The sequence below is a fragment of the Phyllobates terribilis genome, unplaced genomic scaffold (assembly GCF_046119375.1).
Source record: "Phyllobates terribilis strain yellow unplaced genomic scaffold, ASM4611937v1 Scaffold_3__8_contigs__length_932513732, whole genome shotgun sequence".
In the NCBI taxonomy this organism is placed as follows: Eukaryota; Metazoa; Chordata; class Amphibia; order Anura; family Dendrobatidae; genus Phyllobates; species Phyllobates terribilis.
Genome location: NW_027362763.1, coordinates 454,252,843 through 454,275,026, shown reverse-complemented (window position 1 = coordinate 454,275,026; position 22,184 = coordinate 454,252,843). Strand labels below are relative to the sequence as shown.

The 22,184-nt window shown below is 41.8% G+C and overlaps 1 protein-coding gene across 2 annotated transcripts in view; it reads left to right on the top strand.

Annotated features, from left to right (window-relative positions):
• The window catches only part of ASCC3 (activating signal cointegrator 1 complex subunit 3), a 702,790-nt gene that overhangs the window by 87,275 nt on the left and 593,331 nt on the right, over positions 1-22,184 (top strand). For both annotated transcript variants that reach the window (XM_073675761.1, XM_073675762.1), the window contains exons 6-8: positions 8,441-8,648; positions 9,864-10,002; positions 10,105-10,230. In XM_073675761.1, the coding sequence (XP_073531862.1) occupies positions 8,441-8,648; positions 9,864-10,002; positions 10,105-10,230 (473 nt within the window). The remainder of the gene's footprint in view (positions 1-8,440; positions 8,649-9,863; positions 10,003-10,104; positions 10,231-22,184) is intronic.

Sequence of the window (22,184 nt, the reverse complement as noted above, 5' to 3'; positions counted from 1 at the left end):
AGATGGGGGTTGTGCTCACAGCCCAACACCGTGCAGGACGCTTTGCATTTGCCACAGAACACCAGGATTGGCAAAGTCGCCACTGGCGCCCTGTGCTCTTCACAGATGAAAGCAGATTCACATTGAGCACATGTGACAGACGTGACAGAGTCTGGAGACTCCGTGGAGAGTGATCTGCTGCCTGCAACATCCTACAGCATCACCGGTTTGGCAGTGGGTCAGTAATGGTGTGGGGTGGCATTTCTTTGGAGGGCCGCACAGCCCTCCATGTGCTCGCCAGAGGTAGTCTGACTGCCATTAGGTACCGAGATGAGATCCTCAGACCCCTGTTGAGATCATATGCTGGTGCGGTTGGCCCTGGGTTCCTCCTAATGCAGGACAGTGCCAGACCTCATGTGGCTGGAGTGTGTCAGCAGTTCCTGCAAGATGAAGGCATTGAAGCTATGGACTGACCCGTCCGTTCCCCAGACCTGAATCTGATTGAGCACATCTGGGACATCATGTCTCGCTCCATCCACCAACGTCACGTTGCACCACAGACTGTCCAGGAGTTGGCGGATGCTTTAGTCCAGGTCTGGGAGGAGATCCCACAGGAGACCATCCGCAGCCTCATCAGGAGCATGCCCAGGCGTTGTAGGGAGGTCATACAGGCACGTGGAGGCCACACACAATACTGAGCCTCATTTTGACTTGTTTTAAGGACATTACATCAAAGTTGGATCAGCCTGTAGTGTGTTTTTCCACTTTCATTTTGGGGGTGACTCCAAATCCAGGCCTCCATTGGTTAATAAACTTGATTTCCATTAATGATTTTTGTGTGATTTTGTTGTCAGCACATTCAACTTTGTACAGAAGAAAGTATTCAATGAGAACATTTCATTCATTCAGATCTAGGATGTGTTATTTGAGTGTTAACTTAATTTTTTTGAGCAGTGTATTATATAGAGTCATTACAAACAGAGTGATCTGTTTATTTCTGTTAATGTTGATGATTATGGCTTACAGCCAATGATAACCCAAAAGTCATTATCTCAATAAATGAAAATAATTAACAAAAAACACCTGCAAAGGCTTCCTAAGCGTTTAAAAAGGTCCCTTAATCTGTTTCAGTAGGCTCCACAATCATGGGGAAGACTTGACAGATGTCTAGAAGGCAGTCATTGACACATTCTACAAGGTCCCAGAGTTCCAATTTTCATTTGGAAATCAAGGTCCCAGAGTCTGGAGGAAGAGTGGAGAGGCCACAGTCCAAGCTGCTGGAGGTCTAGTGTGAAGTTTCCACAATCAGTGATGGTTTGGGGAGCCATGTCATCTGCTGGTGTAGGTCCACTGTGTTTTATCAAGACCAAAGTCAGCGCAGCCGTCTACCAGGAAATTTTAGAGCACTTCATGCTTCCCTCTGCCGACAAGCTTTTTGGAGATGGAAATTTCATTCTCCAGCAGGACTTGGCCCCTGTCCACACTGCCAGAAGTACCAATACCTGGTTTACAAACAACATTATCACTGTGCTTGATTGGCCAGCAAACTCGCCTGACCTTAACCCCATAGAGAGTCTATGGGGTATTGTCAAGAGGAAGATGAGAGACACCAGACCCAACAATGCAGACAAGCTGAAGGCTGCTATCAAAGCAACCTGGGCTTCCATAACACCTCAGCAGTGCCACAGGCTGATCGCCTCCATGTCACGCCGCATTGATGCAGTAATTGATGCAAAAGGAGCCGCGACCAAGTATTGAGTGCATTTACTGAACATACATTTCAGTAGGCCAACATTTCGGATTTTAAAAACATTTTTCAAGCTGTTGTTATGAAGTATTCTAATTTACTGAGATAATGACTTTTGTGTTTTCATTGGTTGTAAGCCATAATCATCAACATTAACAGACATAAACACTTGAAATAGATCCCTGTTTGTAATGACTGTATATAATATATGAGTTTCACTTTTTGTATTGAAGAACTGAAATAAATTAACTTTTTGATGATATTCTAATTTAGTGAGATGCCCCTGTATATAAAGACCAACACCAATATTACCGCCATATGGCGACCATATGGTGCTAGATAGCAGTCCTGTAGAACATATAAGAGATTAGATTGCAGTTATAGATATTGATTTACAGCTGATGTTTTTCTGATGGTTAACTTTTCCCATCCTGTGTGTGTCTCTATCACAATAAGTGCTCGCTTATCATTTAATAATGTCCCCTGAATCACCCCCTGTATAGTAATGTCTCCTGAGTCCCCTCCTTGTACAGTAATAGTGTCCATTGAGTCCCCCTCCCCCATGCACAGTAATAATGTCCCAAGTCTCCCCCTATACAGCTCCCATATACACAGTATGATGTCCCCACAGCTGCACCCTATACAACATATAATGTCCACACACTATATGATGACCTTCTCAGTAGCCCCCTCACTGTATGATGTCTTTCACTGTAGTCCCCACATTGTTTGATGGCCTAACAATAGTCCTTACAATGTATAATTACCGTTCACAGAAGCCCCCACACTGTATGATAGCCCCAACAATACCCCCAAACTGTATGATGGCCCCCACAGTTGCCCCCAACATATGATGGCCCCTACACTATATGATAGCCCCCACACTGTATGATGGCTCCCACAATAGCCCTCACACTAAATTATTGCGCTCACAGTAGCCCCCACACTGTATGATGGCCCTTTTGTTCGCATCTACACTGTATTATGGCCTCACTCTGTTTGAAGGCCTCCACAGTACCCTCCCCACTGTATGATTACCTTCACAGTAGCCCCCACACAGTATGATACATCCACACAGTTTGATGTCACCATTAGTAGCCCACTCACTGTATAATGGCCACCCTAAGTAACCCACACTGTATGATTGCTCCTTGAGCTGTTTGATGGCCTCTACACTATATGACTATATGATAGCCCCCACACAGTAGCCCTCAGACTACATAATTGCGCTCACAGTAGCCCCCACTCTGTATGATGGCCCATTTAGTAGACCTCACTCTGTATGATAGCCCCCCTAGTAACCAAAACACTGTATGTTGGACCACTTAGCAGCTCCCATGCTGTTTGTAGCCCCCACTCGGTATGATGGTCAAGTTACCAGCCCCCATGCTGTGTGATGGCCCCCTTAGTAGCACCCTCACAATATTAAAATACACATCATATACTCACTCACCTAACCCTGGAGAGTCCAGTTGCAGATAGCGGGAAGGTGCGGGCAGACAGACACAGTGATGCCATAGTTCCACCAGGGCATGTATAGGACATCAGTATCTCACCGCAATGAAGTCATCACGTTGCTCTGCCAGGACTTGCTGTTCTGTTGGTTGTAGGCCTAATGAGAACTGCGGCCTACAAAACTTTCTAGTGCTCTACCGCAGAGTCGAGCGCTCCACTCTAATTCCCCCTACGTAGCTACGCTACTGCATGCAGTGCCCAGTGTTTGCCTTACAGCCTATTTGTAATGCCCATACTATTAGATCAGGCGGACTGCCCAGCACTCCTGCCAGCACATCCAGCCTGGCTACATCCTGCCTAGAAATGGAAAAAATGTGTAATGAAATAAAAAAAATGATGTATAATATGTATGAAGCATTGGTCGATATTTTGACCAGAATTTGCAAGCTTACATCCCTCGTCAATTGTGCTGATTGTCTTGTGAGTCCCTTCTCTAAAATCAAATGCAAATCACAGCTAAAGATCTAATAGTATGGGCATCACTAAAAGCCAGACGCTGTGCACGACATCTATGTGACTGGTGCCCTATACATGACATATCCGTGTACATTTATAATACTAGACCACCACCCCTCCTTGAATTGGTAGTTGTGTGTGATGGCAGTACATAGTATATTGCACGTGTGCAGCTCTCGCCTTTATCATGGGGGCTGCTGCCTCCTGCAGTGCAGTGGTATTATGTGGAAAACAAGTTTTTACTGGGATACAGTGTGGATATGTCATCTTTAATTACTGTCTATACTGCCATATAGTAGATAAAATGGCAGTAAGTTATTTTAAATATTCCTTCCTTCTATCTAACTTCACAAATAATCTTCTGGATGAATTGGAAATAATTTAAACACCGTCCAAAATCTTGTAGAAAACTTTCCCAGAACAGTAGAAGCTGTTTTAGCTGCAAAATGGGGAATAACCCTTTATAATACATGTGGCTCTAAAATGGGATGTCAAAAAAGCTCCTGTAGGTGTAATGTATAGGTGTCCAATGAGTTTTGTCCATCTAGTGTGTAAGTGAAGAATTGCTGTGCAGAAGAATCCGCTCACCGTAGCTTGATGTTACGGTTGGGCACCGTACGATGTTTCTATTCGGCAGAGAACTATTCCTAAAGGCTGCATGAAGTTAACTTAGTTTTAGTGTGGCTGGATGATCAATCAGATGTGCTTTGTATGCCTTCCTGTAATCGCCGCAGTGTAATGGATGAAGGCTGCTTTGCATTTGGATTCCAGTTAAGGAAACCTGTTTCCTTCTGCCAACTCGTGTCAACAATCAATCTGAAGCTATCAGGGCTACAGTATATCATGTCCTCTTGATTTCCCATTAGGATGCCTTTCTACCTATTGCCGTCAGTTATCCTTTGTCTTAATAAAGCTGTCGTCTTTCAGTTTTACCCTTCAGGCGGAGATTCACTACCTCCTTTGCACTAATTTGATCGTACATTCTCTTCTTCCTTCTGCCATTCTTCTGACTCACCTTTCCTCAGCCTTTCAATCTATCTTATTTTATTTTCTTCTTGGCCTCTCGAGTTCTTGTCATGTTTCTTTCACATCTCTAGCCCTTTATACACATTGCTAAAGAAAGGTGAATTGTTTGTATTGCTTCTAAATGTATTTCCAAGGCAAGCCCTGTACAGTCTGTAATTATCAAAAAGAAATTCTACAATTTATTGTAATTGATGCCAGAGCCGGAGAAGGTTATGCCACGCTGACCCGCAAATGGGAAGAACGCTTTTATCCTCTTGCTCTCATATTAGTTCTCCTTTGACTCAACTCCTTGACTTCTGCTTGTCCGTGAACTATATAGTATCTTTCCTTATTGTGCCGCTCTTGGTTTTATTCTTCGTAAAAAGCTGTTGTCCAAGGCTGTGCTTGGCTCTTTTATCCACTCTCCTGTACACCACTCTCTAATGTTGCACCTTCTAGCTGCCTCTTCGTTCTCATTGCCCTCCGCCCAAACAAAGGTTATTTTCAGTGATCTTCCCGTGTCGTTTTTCTCCATGCATTCATGAGTGAGTGGATTACCAGTTGTTATTTTCATCTTTCTGCTATATACGGTAGCTTCATTTATCGCTTTCCCTTTAACATAGTACAAATATATGACCAATCGTGTTTTATGCACATATGATTAATAATTATTTGGAAATGTACATTTTAAATACATTTCCAAAGTGAATGCTAGAAGGGTAATAGCACAAAAATTTTTAGAAAAAATGTCCCTAAATTGTTTATTTTAGATTATATTTATAAATATACAGTACAGACCAAAAGTTTGGACACACCTTCTCATTTAAAGATTTTTCTGTATTTTCATGATTATGAAAATTGTACATTCACACCGAAGGCATCAAAACTATGAATTAACACATGTGGAATTATATACTTAACAAAAAAGTGTGAAACAACTGAAAATATGTCTTATATTCTAGGTTCTTCAAAGTAGCCACCTTTTGCTTTGATGACTGCTTTCCACACTCTTGCCATTCTCTTGATGAGCTTCAAGAGGTAGTCACCGGAAATGGTTTTCACTTCACAGGTGTGCCCAGTCAGGTTTAATAAGTGGGATTTCTTGCCTTATAAATGGGGTTGGGACCATCAGTTGTGTTGTGCAGAAGTTAGGTGCATACACAGCTGATAGTCCTACTGAATTGACTGTTAGAATTTGTATTATGGCAAGAAAAAAGCAGCTTAGTAAAGAAAAACGAGTGGCCATCATTACTTTAAGAAATGAAGATCAGTCAGTCCGAAAAATTGGGAAAACTTTGAAAGTGTCCCCAAGTGCAGTTGCAAAAACCATCAAGCGCTACAAAGAAACTGGCTCACATGAGGACCGCCCCAGGAAAGGAAGACCAGAGTCACCTCTGCTTCTGAGGATAAGTTTATTCGAGTCACCAGCCTCAGAAACCGCAGGTTAACAGCAGCTCAGATTAGAGACCAGGTCAATGCCACACAGATTTCTAGCAGCAGACACATCTCTACAACAACTGTTAAGAGGAGACTTTGTGCAGCAGGCCTTCATGGTAAAATAGCTGCTAGGAAACCACTGCTAAGGACAGGCAACAAGCAGAAGAGACTTGTTTGGGCTAAAGAACACAAGCAATGGACATTAGACCAGTGGAAATCTGTGCTTTGGTCTGATGAGTCCAAATTTGAGATCTTTGGTTCCAACCACTGTGTCTTTGTGCGACACAGAAAAGGTGAACGGATGGACTCTACATGCCTGGTTCCTACCGTGAAGCATGGAGGAGGAGGTGTGGTGGTGTGGGGGTGCTTTGCTTGTGACACTGTTGTGGATTTATTCAAAATTGAAGGCATACTGAACCAGCATGGCTACCACAGCATCTTGCAGCGGAATGCTATTCCATCCGGTTTGCGTTTAGTTGGACCATCATTTATTTTTCAACAGGACAATGACCCCAAACACACCTCCAGGCTGTGAAAGGGCTATTTGACCAAGAAGGAGAGTGATGGGGTGCTACGCCAGATGACCTGGCCTCCACAGTCACAAGACCTGAACCCAATCGAGATGGTTTGGGATGAGCTGGACCGCAGAGTGAAGGCAAAAGGGCCAAAAAGTGCTAAGCATCTCTGGGAACTCCTTCAAGATTGTTGGAAGACCATTTCCGGTGACTACCTCTTGAAGCTCATCAAGAGAATGCCAAGAGCGTGCAAAGCAGTCATCAAAGCGAAAGGTGGCTACTTTGAAGAACCTAGAATATAAGACATATTTTCAGTTGTTTCACACTTTTTTGTTAAGTATATAATTCCACATGTGTTAATTCATAGTTTTGATGCCTTCAGTGTGAATGTACAATTTTCATAGTCATGAAAATACAGAAAAATCTCTAAATGAGAAGGTGTGCCCAAACTTTTGGTCTGTACTGTATATTTATACGATCATATAATTTTTTTCTTTGAAATACAACTATTAAATATGTTTGGAGAGCTGACAGGTTCTATCTAAAGTAGTAGTAGTAGAAAAACTCGGCACTGAGTTGGATGCTTTGCAAAGAATGTAGATTATATTTACAAACAGGAATAGTCCGTGAAAACAGCCGACGACGTTTCGCTTCTCCTAACAGTGTCTAGGTCTCCACTCCTCAGCACAGGTAACGGGTATCTCCTTAATGAATGCAGTCCACATCACCTCCAGTAATACCCCTGAGAGTATTATGCAATTTTACAGAAATCTAGTGATGAAGGTCCATTATTGACCGAAACGTTGTCAGCTGTTTTCCCGGTCTTTTCCTGTTTGTAAATAAAATTCACAATCTTTTGCAAATCATCTGATTGAGTGTCGAGTTTTTCTACTACTCTGGCACCTCATCACCTTCTACCGGAGTGCCGTATATTATTCATTTACTGAAGGTTATAGCTAAAGATTACCTGAAATGTGACTCAAAAAGCAAAACTGACACCAAAACTTTATTGCTTTTTTTTTATTATTTCAGGGCCTTCTTTTCCCTGCAATTGCCACTCTTAGTGCTCATGCAGATGTCTGTGGATCTCAGTCCGATCACGCATGGACTGGCCATTGCTTCCCGACTGGAGCATGACAGCTTCATATATTTCTATGAGGTTGTCAGGCTTGGGTCAGGATGTCATGCATTGTGGTCCGTGATCGGACCGAGATCCACTTACGACTGCATTCAAAATGTTCTTATTAATTAATAGATAGACAATTGGGCCTCATTCATCACCCAGTATCGCACCTGCACACAGTGATACTTTTTGTGTTCACGGCTCCTGCAGTGTCGGTGTGCACAGGACTGAGAACTCAGTTAAGGCAGCACTCTAAAGTGAGTGCGGTCAATCAACATAAGGGTAGTTGTGGAGGATTGTAATTTAGGTGGCGGAATGGTGCACTGTGCCCTTGGCCATGCCAAGAGTACCCCAAAGCCCTCTAATTTACATATCTTATAAAACAGTTTTTATATAAAACGCAATATAAAAATCTACACTAAAAGTATGACTTTTATAAGAGCTAAGTCCTCTATATGAATATGTAAATGTTTTAATTTGAATTTTCAGGGTGACAGACTCCCTGTAAGGTCCTTAGAAATGAGAGGTCTCTATAGATGTATGAATGTATAACTAGGCAGGTTCGCCTTTCATAAAGCTCCGTGTCGGCCATATTTTTTTTACCTAGTCTGTACTGTTTTTTATTATCTTCCATAGTTTACTGTGTGTGTGTATTTTTTTTAGAATATTGCAAAAAAAATGCGACTGATGGGGGCAAACCCAACTATGGCTGTCAAGTCACTGTCCAGTCTGAACAGGAAAAGCAGCTCATGAAGCAGTATCGTCGAGAAGAAAAGCGGCACGCCAGGCGAGAGAAACGAGTAGGCGAAGAAGGAGAGATTTCTGGTGAAGGACTAATAGGCTTTGATCCGAAGGAACTGCGGATGCAAAGGTAATAAATGCCAAAAGCTGAAAAATGTTTCAGCTGTAATTGGTACTTTAATGTATCCTAATCATTTATTTTCTTTAAGTTCAGCTTTTGGAGATTATACGATTTCAACTTCAGGTCACGTCTTAGCACAAGTATAGAATATTTTTTTTTTCTCTATGAAAACCTAATTTTCTAGGATAAGGAAGCAGTGATCTGCTTAATTAGAATCTGCTTGGTCGCTTTCACGCGGTTTAGAAATGCAGATTAAGGAGGTAAGCTATCTTCCTTAGGTGCTCTGTACACACCACTAGTTTAAGATTTATGAAGTCTGTACTAAATGCATTGAAACTATCTGTTTTTCCTCTGGAGATTAATGGTTGCTATTTTCTATGTTGTCATCTTGAAATATAGGGAAAAAAGGGAAAGCAAATAAGGCGTTGCATTGCTGCAGTGAAGGGAAAAAAAAAAACCCTAGCCTTGTTGGCTTTTTAAATATTGAGCCCATAAAACGTGTGATCTCTACATTGTTATGTGGCAGAGAGTGGGGACAACAGCACTGTAAATAAGAACGTCTCCTGCGGTTATTGAGTTGCCAATGCCTACAAATTATGCCTATAATTTGCTGCAATTGGTATTGGGAGAGCGTTTTCATACTCGCTTGCTGACCTCCTTGTCTTAAAGCAGGTGAATTGCTAAATTGACTGTGACACTGACACCAGACTGCTGCATAAACTTCCACCTCTTCCCTGCGCTTCATCTTGTTAGGGTCACTCCAGAGACTTCATTCTAGGGAGCACTATGCAAAAATCCACTTCTGCCTTAATATCATTCACCAGCTTTATGTCTCATTGTGAATCTCTGAATATCCGGGAGTTTGTCAAGCAGCTAAAAATGGCCACATAATAGGTTTTGCAGGCACACATTGCATTTTGTTTGGTCTTTTCTACCTTTTCAGATGTATTCTCCTTTGAGCAAAATTGTATCTCGGTGCTGAAAAATCAGTTTATTATCAGACCATAGTAGCATAGATGACACCTGTGTGGCTTGCAGGTGCTGAAAAATGTTCTTTTTTCCTAGCACATATTTTCCGTGCTTCCATGTACACTTTTATTCTTTTTTGTTATATGTCCCGATTTCTTTTTTTTCCATGTAATCTTTTATTCATTGTTCCAGACCCAGCAATAGTTCGGCTTGATCACAATTCCTTTATTACTTTATTCTTTTTATTTTCTACAGGGAACAGGCTCTTTTGAATGCCCGGATTGTGCCCATTCTGGGTAGAGAAAGGGACTATGGTGAAAGATATGTGTTTCCGCATGTTTATGACTCGTATGCTGTAGCCATGAAAACGTCTGCGTTTGTTGGTGGAGCAAAGGTATGTTTGCAGCTCCTGTATCATTTTTTTTTATTCTTTTCTTCTACCTCAAAGCGTAAAAAATCTATTTGACTAATGGTATGATATATTTACTATTTTTAGCTGCTTTTGCCGGAAGGTATCCAAAGAGAAAACAACAAAATGTATGAAGAAGTTAAGATCCCGGTCACTGAACCAATGCCTATTGGTTTGGAAGAGAAACCAGTCTTCATAAAAGACTTAGATGAGGTTTGTGTGGTTATATTACATTATTACTATCTGCAGATAAAATTCCGTTGTGATTGCAGTTAAAGGGGTTTTCCTGGATTGACAACATAATATCCCAAATTAGCAATATTTATTTCACAGCCCCATTTTCAGAAACTTTACTATTACATACTAAGATACTAGTGTAGTCCACTATTCATGACCCCTTTTATTTGACAGAGAAAATAGAGGCCTCCGATCATTTTGCGCTCCTTGCTAGTTATGTCTATGGTCTAGATCCCAAATCGTGTCTTATGTATTAAAGGGGTTGTCCACTATTAGGACAACCTCTTCTTGAGCTAATTGCTTGGCCCAAATAAAATAAAAAAAACTTTTCTTCCCCCCCTCCCATGCTGGCGCCATTCCAGCAATGTCGGCACTCGCGGTCCCGCGGCTGTGATGCAGTGGAATGTCACGTGATGCCGGCGCTCAATCAGCACTGACGTCACTGTCCCTGCCTTTGTATGAACTAAACATGAAGTGGAAGTACGAGCTGCAGCTGATCTCTGACTTCCTCTTCATGTTCAATTTGACAGGAGGCGGGCACAGTGATGCCAACGCTGATTGGGCACTGGGCACCATGTGTCATTCCACCGCTTCACAGCCCGGGACCGCAAGTGCTGACACCACTGAAACGGCGGCAGCACGGTAGTTGAGTATAGTTTTTTTTATTTTATTGGGCCAAATGTTTAGTTAAAAGAAGGGGTTATCCTAGTAGTGGACAACCTCTTTAAACTAAGGCTATGTTTACACTGCTTTTCTGCACTGTGTTTGTGGGATTTCATCTGGAAAAAACGTGATTCAGACCAACCCCCAATGGGGCCACAGAATGCAACGACTCAAACTGAGTTCAAAGTAACTGTTTGTGTATTTTTTTTCTAAAATGTCCGTCTTTTCTGATGGGCACAGAAACGTAGTAGACCACATTCCTGTGCCCATCTGAACAGATGGAGACAAGTAGAAAAAAAAAACACATACTGAGTTTATTTTCACTCCATTCATGTTATTGCTTAGCCCCATCATAGTGTGAACTGGGCCTAAGAAGAACAGATGTAGCAAGTGCCGTCTTGACAGATGGCGTGCTACTCTGTTTAAAAATCTATACACTAATTATATAGGACAACAGCTCATCATACAAGTACGGTGTAGCATGCCATGACTGTTAAATTCTATTATTCTACACAAAAATATTGTATTTCCTAACTATGGTTGCCCACAAAAATATAGGACCTTTCAAATAATTCATGTAAGTCATTAGCCATTGTGCTTGCTCTGGGCCTATTGTGCTTGCTCCCACAGAATGATATATAACATACACATTTCTGCAGCAGTTAGATACTGTAGGTATATATAGTAAAATGTCATTATTACGTATGGATTTAATCTGCTGCTAACGCTTTGGTGGCAGACACAACTGGATATCTTCCGAGGATCTCTGGAGTCCATGCCTTGATAGGTCAGACCAGTGTTGGCAGTACGTGAAAGAATAAGGGTGCTTTCACTTGATGCCAGCAAAGTGAATGAGAAACCAGAATTGTCGTGCACACGTTAAGTATTTTTGACTTGCAGATTTGGTGTAGAAAATAATCTGCAGTATGTCCGTTCTCTGTGCGTTTTGCATGGCAAGAACGAGGCAAAAACGCAACTTTTTTGATGCATTTTCCTGCGAAGAGATGCAGAAATGGTGCACAGATTTCTGCACACAAAATACTGAACGTGTGCACTTACCCTTAGGGTGCTTTCACACTGCGTTCTGTGTCCCCGTCGGGACATACGTCCTAAAATTCCCTGCAAAACGGAGTCTGGACGTATGCTCTGACAGGGCCATAGACAGCAATGGTGATGGCAGAGTGAATGTGAGCTCTGCCGTGCACATTTTTTGGGAGTGTACACCCACAGGAGGCGGAAACTCAGACGTGGGCGCACACTCCCCAAAAAAGTGCACAACAGAGCGCACGTTCGCTCTGCCGTCACCATTGCTGTCTATGGCCCTGTCAGAGCATACGTCCAGGCTCTGTTTTGCAGGGAATTTTAGGACGTATGTCCCGACGGGGACACAGAGCGCAGTGTGAAAGCACCCTAAGGGTAAGTGCACACGTTCAGTATTTTGTGTGCAGAAATCTGTGCACCATTTCTGCATCTCTTGGCAGGAAAACCCATCAAAAAAGTTGCGTTTTTGCCTCGTTCTTGCCCTGCAAAACGCACAGAGAACGGACATACTGCAGATTATTTTCTGCACCAAATCTGCAAGTCGAAAATACTTAACGTGTGCACGACAATTCTGGTTTCTCATTCACTCTGTTGGCATCAAGTTTTGCTAGCAAATCTGCATGGCAAAAATGCACCAAATCTGCAACGTGTGCACACAGCCTAAAGCCAAGTGCCCAAGTTGTGTATTTTGTGAGTTTTTGACCTCAGTATTTGTAAGCCAAAACCAGGAGTGGAAAAATCAGAGGAAAAGTATAATAGAAACACGTCACCACTTCTGTATTTATCACCCACTCCTGGTTTTGGCTTACAGATACTGGAGGTAAAAACCTCACCAAATACTCACCGTGTGCACGTGGCCTTATGGAATATTAGGCAGGAGTGTATGTAAAAAATAAAATGGGACACTGACCAGCTGTCTTGTGCTAATATTGGTATCACAGCTCACATATTAGGAAACACAAAATATTTTTTTCCTTCTTTGTGTTTTCTAAGTAGCCTTTTTCCCCTTTTTACAAAATCTCCAAAAAACTTGTCCCATAAAAATGTATGATGCCCTCACGGGTTGGAATGGGACTGTAAATAAATAAAGTAGTCTATATCTGCGGGTTCATAAAACAGTATGCACAATGGTTTTCTCCATGTTGAAAAAAAAATGAAACAAAAGAGAATAAAAAAATTAATTAAAGAGCAATATTTTAGGTGTAATAATTATTAAACCTAAAATATTGCTGTTTAATAATTATTAATCCTAAAATATTTCTGTGTAATTTGTTTAATAATTATTAAACCTAAAATATCGCTATTTAATAATTATTAAACCTAAAACATTGCTGTTTAATTTTTTTTTATTCTATGAATAAAATAAGGTTCTGAAAAATATACAGTGTGTAATGATTCAGCCCTGTGCTTTTGCTTTCTTCATTCACTTGCTTGACTAAAATGTCCTTGAGCTTGAAAATGACAGTATAGGACTGCACGTTCACCGACTAAACATCTGCAATAGCCTTTTCTCTGTCAAATTTCCGCTACTGAATTCATTTGCAAACCATTGATTAGGAGCAGAGAATAGAATATCATACATGGACAGGAGATTGCCTAGCACAGTTTAAGAAGCACCCTGGAATTGCTTTGTGTGTGCAAGAAATCTGCTCATACACAGACGTCAAACCAAATTAGTAGGGTAGTGTAGTCTTCTTCTTTGTAATACCGCTTTTATGAGGTCTCAGGAGACCTGTTGTAATTCCTGCTGACCCACACTCTCTCCATCATTTAAACCCAATCTAAAAGGGTAAACTGTTAGTACAAAGCTAATCTAGGTCTGTCTGTCTCGCTATCTACCACCTATCCTGAGAATAAGGTGGGCTTATCGCATTCAGTATGTTATTATTGGTTTTTTTATGATATTTTACTGTTGTTTTTACATATTTGGTGTTGCCTCAAAATACTCATGCTGGTTGTTGTTGGGCATCATGTTACCTAACTGCTCTGATTGGCACACACCAATTCATCAAAAAGTGCACTCCAGAAATTTGACTGAAAGTATTTCTTAGGAGTTTTACCCTTTACGCCCATCTTTTTGAAAAATTAACATAATATAAGTAGAGTAGATTATGCCAGAAACCTACTGCTTTCCATTCTTGATGCTGGCGCACGGAAGCCTTTAAAAGGATTTGGCACGTCTTAGTCCAGCGAGACTCTTCATCAAGATTGGTGTGCAGATCGCCATTCTTGATGAATGTTTAGGCAGTTTACTACTCCCACTGACTATTGGCCAGCCACATTGACTGAGGATCTACTTTTGGAGGCCCAAAATCATCCATCAGTTAGAAACATGATTTAATCAAATATTTTAGATTAGTTTATTAGTAATATTTTATTAAAAAAATACATTTCACTCAAGTTTGATAATATGAGCCAATCTCAAGCATAAACTTCATTTATGGAAAATGTTGAATGTATTTAAATTTACAGGATAGGTTCATAGATTTTAAGCCTTTAATTGTATGTTGCCAGCTAGGGGCCTACTTTCACAATGTCTGTGCATAAGATGAGGATTAGCACAGAGAGGGGGCTTTGTTTATAAGTTTTGGCATCCCGCAAGGATGCCTTGCTCTCTGCATTAGACCGGTTGTCTGCCGGTTTGGTGCATTAGCTCCATATCTAGCAAACAGCTACGAAGAGGAGGTCACTAGATGGTGACTTATGTGAGTATCCCTGCACAGAGGAGCAGATCTGGATGTGCATATACTAGTCTTGGGGGTTCAGAGATAAATTAATGGGGGCTCTGGGTGTCGCTACTTTGGGGAAAGAGGTCTGGTTGTGGCTCGCAACCCTCTTTTGGCGCCAAGTATGGATCTTCAGGTGAAAAAGGTTGGGGATCACTGCTATGGTTATGATGTAAGAAATGCTTTTATTTGATTGGGTGTCCCCATTTCAGAACAATACTGCATCATTTTTAGGGGCTTCAATGAATTGGTAGCTTTAGACTATGTTCACATGGTCCATTTGACTGATCCGACCAGTCATTTCTGCAAATTGCAGATGTGGCTGGCTCTATGTGCACATTCACATAGCGGAGGGGTGCAAGGGCTGCTTGCTATTTACATGTATTGAAGATTGCAAAATAGCTCATGTGAATTAATACATAGACCAACATTGGGCCGTGTTAAATATAGCCCATGGGAATTAGTACATAGGCTAACGTTGGCTCTGTGTGGAAAAACAGGCCATTTGAATTAATTCTTAGGCCAGCATTGGGTCCTTGGCAAGATACATATTTACTGTACAGATCACCTGCTTAGGCTAAGTTCATTCTCGCTTTGGAGTCACTGAGATTTCATCACAAGTTCCATTATTTTTATCTAAAGAAAAGAGCAGCATCCTGCACTATTTTTTTTCAGTAAAATGAAGGACACCCTAATGGAAACCAGACAAAACTCATTACAATAACTGAGGTCTGTCTGGTGCCATGGGTCCAATCTGTCTCCTTCTTGAGTGTCATTTTTCTATGCCCATGACTGAAGAGAATATCGCAGTTCTGAACACCAGTGTGATCCCAGCCTTAGTGAGTAGCCTGTTTATTACCTTTAGAGTTGAATACTTTCTGCCTGCATATAACTTTTACTTTCTTAAAAAAATATTACTACAAAATTAATTAAAATTTCAGTAGAACTCATGTAGAGCTGCGCACAACTAACAGTATCTAATGATTAATTACGGGCTTTGGAAGTACTTGTGTGTGCATACTGTTTGATACCGGGATTAGTATTTATTGTGTCCTATTGATATGACTTGACTGTTGGCATGATTGTTTTTCTTTTTCCTTTTACCTTGACAATTAATATTCAACATTAAACCTTCCCGGCTGAAATTCTCTATATGGTTTGTTGTTCTCCAAGATAGTGCACTTTTAACCATGGAGATTAATCCCATTAAGGTTTATGAGCAGGGACATGTCATAGAATTCTGCTGCCTGTGATTCCAACTGAAGTGCCCGCATACAATAAATGATAAACCGGTGAATTGCACTCTGACTGCACGCTAAATTGAGAATCCTAAGCCACAGCTTATTAGTTTTAAGGCTGAAGAGTCATTTTTTTCATAATTAATATTAATGCATAGGCAATGTTCCCGGCTTAGTGCTGTACACACCTAAATATTTTTTGAAAATCTGGTACCTGATGTGTATTATATGTGACTCTTTATACCGGTGTAAAATATTTCACTATACACTTTACTCAAGGGGCATTTACACTGCAAGAAAATCGTGAACAAGTATTGTTAAAAAAATTGTTAAAAACGCTAGTTTCACGATTATCTTGCCGTGTATACAGGCTGACGATCACTCAATGAATGAGCAAAACTCTCGTTCATCCGGTGAAATGATCTTTTGCACAGCATAAAAGATCATGGTTCTTGGCGAGAATGACAACCTATGCGCACTGAGCAATCTAGATTAGATTGTTCAGTGTGCATTTTTTGCTTTGGTAGGTGTAAACAGACATTCAAACGACTGTCGATCGGTAAAAGTTTACCGATCGGCAGTTGTATCATGCCACTGGTGGGTCATTGTAAACGATCTTTTACTTCACCAGTAATTAAATAAATATACTAACAATGAGATAAAAGGGGAGAGATTCCTTCCCAAAATATACTTATAAGCCTGTGTCCCTGAGCTCTGCATATAAATATATAGTCTTTAAGTCTTAATGAAGCGCTCGCTGGAGTACCTTGATCTGATTAATTAAACAACGTGGCCGCCTAATGAATCGAACGCATCTGATACCCAGCATCTGCTGCCACCAGAAATGTATGCCAGTTCCAGGGGCTAGCTACACTTCTAAAGCTAGAGTAAGTAATGCCACTCTAGTGGCGTAATTTAGGATGAATTTTATGGACGAACACGACCATACGCCACCCATGCAACTCCCATGTTGTTGTACCTGGCCAGAACTGGCTTGTAAACACCGTGCAACTGCCTAGCTGTGCAAAAATAATGCGATTTACTAAGGTTTTTACTCCATATTTTTGTATGTTAACCTCACATTAACGAACAGATTTTAAATATATACAGTATATATATTTTTATTTAAAAAAAATAAAGAAATAGATACACTTAATAGAAAACATGCATGTATTGAGATAAAATGTTTTGGCATACAGGGCCTTTCCACTGAAGGGCATGTAGCCAGCAAATGTATTGTCATAATAATTTGTATGGTCGTAATAAAGACATAGAATTCTACTATAAAAGAAATTCTCGTTGTAGAGAGCATCAAGTTCCCATGTGATGATCCCCTCGGAATTTATATATGCAAATATCCTTTTCATAGAGTTAAAGGACAGGGTCTACAGTGTCACTTATTGGAAGTAGCAAACCAAACCTAAAAATTATATCTAATGTTGCAGGGGAGTATTGCATAGTTTGTAGGTCTCTCTACACTAATGTGGAGCCCTCCACAAATAGAAACTTTATCACTTAAACCTATGTTAATGCCTTCTCACCTAACAAATCAGTTCTCCTGCTTGGTAAAAAAAAATCCCGAAACACATCTGCAAATGGAGTTTTGGTATAGTTTCAAGTCCTGAGTTATGTAGCAAAGTTCTTTAAAGGGAACCTGTACTTACAGTGGTAATCTTCAGGTAAATAATCTTTTATACACGTGTGGCTGCAGGGAGAAAATGAAGTTATATAGTCTTCCAGCAGCCCGCTCTCTTCCAGTCATCTGGGCAGGGCGAATGATACTGAGTTCTGACTGGTTCTTTTTCAAGGAAATCTGTAGGTAAGATTCATCCGCTCTCCAAACCACAGATATGGGCATGTAGATCTTAGAAGATGTAAAAGTGTTGACGGCTTTACATTTCAATCTGTTGCTGCATTCCCATCAGATTATCTTTTAAATTCAAATGTAGATGAGACTTTAAGTGCTCTGGGCATGAGGCAGCACTTCTCCAACCTTTTTTGCCTGCCTGATAGTTCACTGCCTGAATTCCTTGCCTGGCACCTGACATCAATCAGACCGTGAGGTGAAGAGGCTGGGACTGTGTGGGGAAAAAACCTCGGGATCCAGAGACTCTTTAACACCCCACTTACATTCGGATTAAACCACTAATTCTTGAGAAAGTAGCAACAGATTAAAAGGTAAATCCATCAACACCTATATATCTTCTAAGACCTGCATGGGGGTTTTAAAGGATGCATATTGACTTTTAGTATTTCTGTAGGTTCGCACTAGAGACCCTGCTGTCTCTTACTGTTAAGAGGCTACTTGCATATACAATAGCAGAAGTCATGAACTAGCTGTTGAGAATTCTGAAGTCTGAAATACAACAGAATGTTACGTTCGCGGGCATATGTAACACTGGTGTATGTTGACCCACTGTGCCACAGGCCAGGCTTACCCTGGAGGGTCGTGACTAAGCGAATACCTGGTGTTCACTAGTACCTCTGGTGGTGAGGATAGGTTTGGCCACAGGTAGTCACCAGGTATCACTCCAGGGTCCAGGGCAGTCCCCGGGTTTGCAGCAGCTGACCGGAGGGTCAGAGGCCCAGTACGGGAGGGCAAAGTCAGATGGTCTGAGGTCAGGGCAGGCAGCATAGGATCAGTAGGAATAGCTAGGGTCAGGAGCAGAGAGGTCAGAGAGGATAGAGAATCAATACAAGCAAACGCACAAACAGGATATTAGCAGACAAACTAGCTAGGAACCAACATTCGGGCAAGGAGTGGTAAGTGGAGCTGCCTGATATAGATCCTATTAGCACGGGATAAGCCAGGAAAGCAATCTTTGCATGACCCCGCAGGGTTAAATTTAACTAAGGCTAGACGGAAGCCACATGCAGGAGCATCAGTGCTGCATGAAGCAGCTTCAGCGGGACGGTCAGACATGAGGAAAAAACGCATAGTGAGCAAAGCGGTGCTGGGAAGGCCTGTGATTCACCGCTGTGACAATACCCCCACTTACACCCCTCACTGCTTAGGCCGGGCCACCGAGGAAACATCACAGGAAAGGTAGGGGTGCAGGCAGTTTTGGCAGGCATTCTCCTGGACTGGATTCTCCTCCTCTAAGTTGAAGCCACAGTCTTAACCAGAGGGGCATCTCTTACGGGAGTCATTTCAACAACCATAGTCTGGTGCAGGGATTCCTCCTCAGAATCAGATGTGTCACAAGTCTCAGGCAGGGAAGACAGGTCCGAAGGCATAGGAGGCGGGGTCTTGGGCGAGACCTTGGCAAGGCAGTTGGTAGCTCACGGACGAACCCCATTGAAGCACCTGACCAGTGGATCAATCAGGAACTGGCACGTGTAGCCGGAACCAAGGGAGACCCAGAAGAACGGAGTCCTTAGAGCTAGGTAGCACATAAAAAGAGATTCTCTCAGAGTGCTGGGTTCCAAATTGTAGGGTGACAGACTGTGACATAACGAATAGGCTCTACCAGGGGTTGCCTGGCAATGGAGGCAACAACCAGGGGAAGAACAAGCTGTTGCATAGGAACCTGAAGCTGATGAACCAGATTGGGATGGATGAGGTTGGCAACAAATCCAGAGTCTAAATGGATTGCAGTGGAGAGCGACCTGTCTCCCCAAACCGAGGGGACTTGGGTCAAAAGTTTTGGAGAGCTTACTTTCCTATCTAGGGTCAACTCTCCGACTGTCCCAAGGCACTGGAGGCCTCCGGGCCTCACAGGGCACTGACAAACATAATGTGCATTGCCTCCACAGTACATGCAGACGTTGTCACGATACCTTCACTGTCACTCTTGTACAGAGAGTTTGCATCGGCTCTACAGCAGGCGGTGGAGCAGGAGGTACTGAAACGTTGCAACTGACCTAGGAGGCTCACCGAAAAAAGCTGATTCTTGAGCCTGCTCTAAAGCTTCCTCATGGAAACGGAGATCAATCCTAGAAGCGAGGTGTATGAGGGCATCCAGAGAGGTTGGTAGATCTCTGCCTGCCAACTCATCCTTGAAACGACCAGAGAGACCCTGCCAGAAGGTTGCCACCAGGACTTCTTCATTCCAGAACAGCTCCGCCGTCACTGTGCGGGAGCGAAAGGCATACTGAACCATGTTATTCGTGCCCTGTCTTAAAGTCAGCTGGGATGAGGTGGAAGACGAGATGTGGTCAGGTTCTTTGAATACTGCCCGGAACATCTCCAAGAATCTCCCAACATCACGTGTCTCTGGACCTCCATGCTCCTAAATGGGGTTTACCCAGGTCAGGGCTCGTCCAGACAACAGAGAAACCATGAAAGCAATCTTGGTCTGGTCCGAAGGAAAAAGATTAGTGTAGAGAGTGAAGTGAATCTGGCAATGGTTAATGAAGCCGCGGCTCTCCTTGGGATCTCCATCAAAGCGGGACGGCAGTGGAATCTGAAGCTTAGCTGTTCCACCAGACACTGACACTCCAAGCGGCTCCCCTGGAGATGTCAATGCTGAGGAAGACGGACCTGTCGCAGTTGAGGCACGGGACAGGGTAGACACAGAAGTAGACAAATCTTTCAACTGAGCTGACATCATATTAATTGTCTGCATCAGCTGGTCCTGACGCTCACCCTGAGAGTGGACCTCACCGTACAACACTTGCAATGTCGTCTTGGGATCCCTGAATCCTGACTTGTCAGTGGGGTTCATAACCCCAACATACTATCACGGTGGCGGGCAAATGTAGCGCTGGTGGATGTGGACCCACTGCGCCACGGGCCGGTCTTACCCTGTAGGGGCGTGACTCAGAACATTCTGAGTCGATTTAGGGGATCAAGCTTACTATGAAATCCGATAACGGATAGCTAAGAAGTTATAAAGCTTGAGGCTACATGCACACGTTCAGTATGTGGTCAGTATTTTGCCTCAGTATTTGTAAGCCAGGAGTGGAACAATCAGTGGATAAGTATAATAAAAGCACGTGCACCACTTCTGAAATTTTCACCCACTCCTGATTTTGGCTTACAAATACTGATGTAAAAATACTCAACAAATAGTCAATGTGTGCACGTGGACTTAATGTAATTTTATACATTTCTGTTCTTGCTTTATAAAAATGTATCTTATTTGTAATATTGCACATCAGTACAGCTTGCTACCATAAGCTCTTAGCGTTGAACCCACAGACTCCAGCCATATAGGAATTCCATCCTTTCTTGCCATATAGGAATTCCACCCTTTCTTGCCATATAGGAATTCCATCCTTTCTTGCCATATAGGAATTCCATCCTTTCCTGCCATATAGGAATTCCATCCTTTCTTGCTACGTTCTTTTTTAATATACTTACAAGTGTTTCATTGACTGCTTTTAGGCAGGTTGAGTTTGCATATGGCAGAAAAAAAAAAATCACTCCTGAGAATCACTAACCCTGATAAATGGCTCAAGCTTTTTACCTAAAGTGGGTTCTTGAGGTAGGATTTATTTCTTTGTTACATGCCATTTCCATTTCCTTTTACTTACAGTACATAATTAATGACCAAAATAAAAAGTGGATTTCTCCGCTTAATGCATAGGAATTATTACAAAATCAATAAAGCTCTTTCTTTCAGTAATGTTTTGTTGCTTTTATAATTTTACCAAGTAAGCATGGCCGGGTGAAGTTAGACACATTAGTGCATAAATTACCATGTTTATACCGTCCGATGGAAAGCTTAGCAGTTAATAGAAATATGCTTCTGTGGCCATAATTCTCCCCAAGATCTGCATAAATGTTTCTGCACTTATCATCTCCTGGTACTTGCCATAGGACAATCATTTGACTTTTGACTTGTTTGTTTTTGAGATGCCTTAAAAAATGGCACAAACTATAGGTTCCGGTAGTGTAGTTGGACTGCAAGTACTAAGCATTTGAACCGTCTATTACCCAAAGCTGAAAGTCTTCTAGGAATTGTTCCTTGCAGCCGAATCACACAGCATTTAAGTGGAAAGGCTGTCTTATTTATGGAAAAAGTCAGTTTCAGCCATGAATGGAGAAATAATAATCTCTAAGTCATTTTACTCTCGGATATTGTTTTAGGCAAATTTACCGGTTGTCACAATTTTTTTTTTTATATTCCCTCCACACCAACCTATCAAATATTCATAGCTGTAAAATGAGGATTTCTAACAGCATCTAGAACATCTATATTTCTCAGTTTGTGACTAGGAATTCTTCTTTATTTTCAATACATACATAGTACGTTATAAGTAGTTTTATAAGCTAGGGAAATGGTGTTGCCTTTATTAAAAAGAAAAAAAAAAGCAT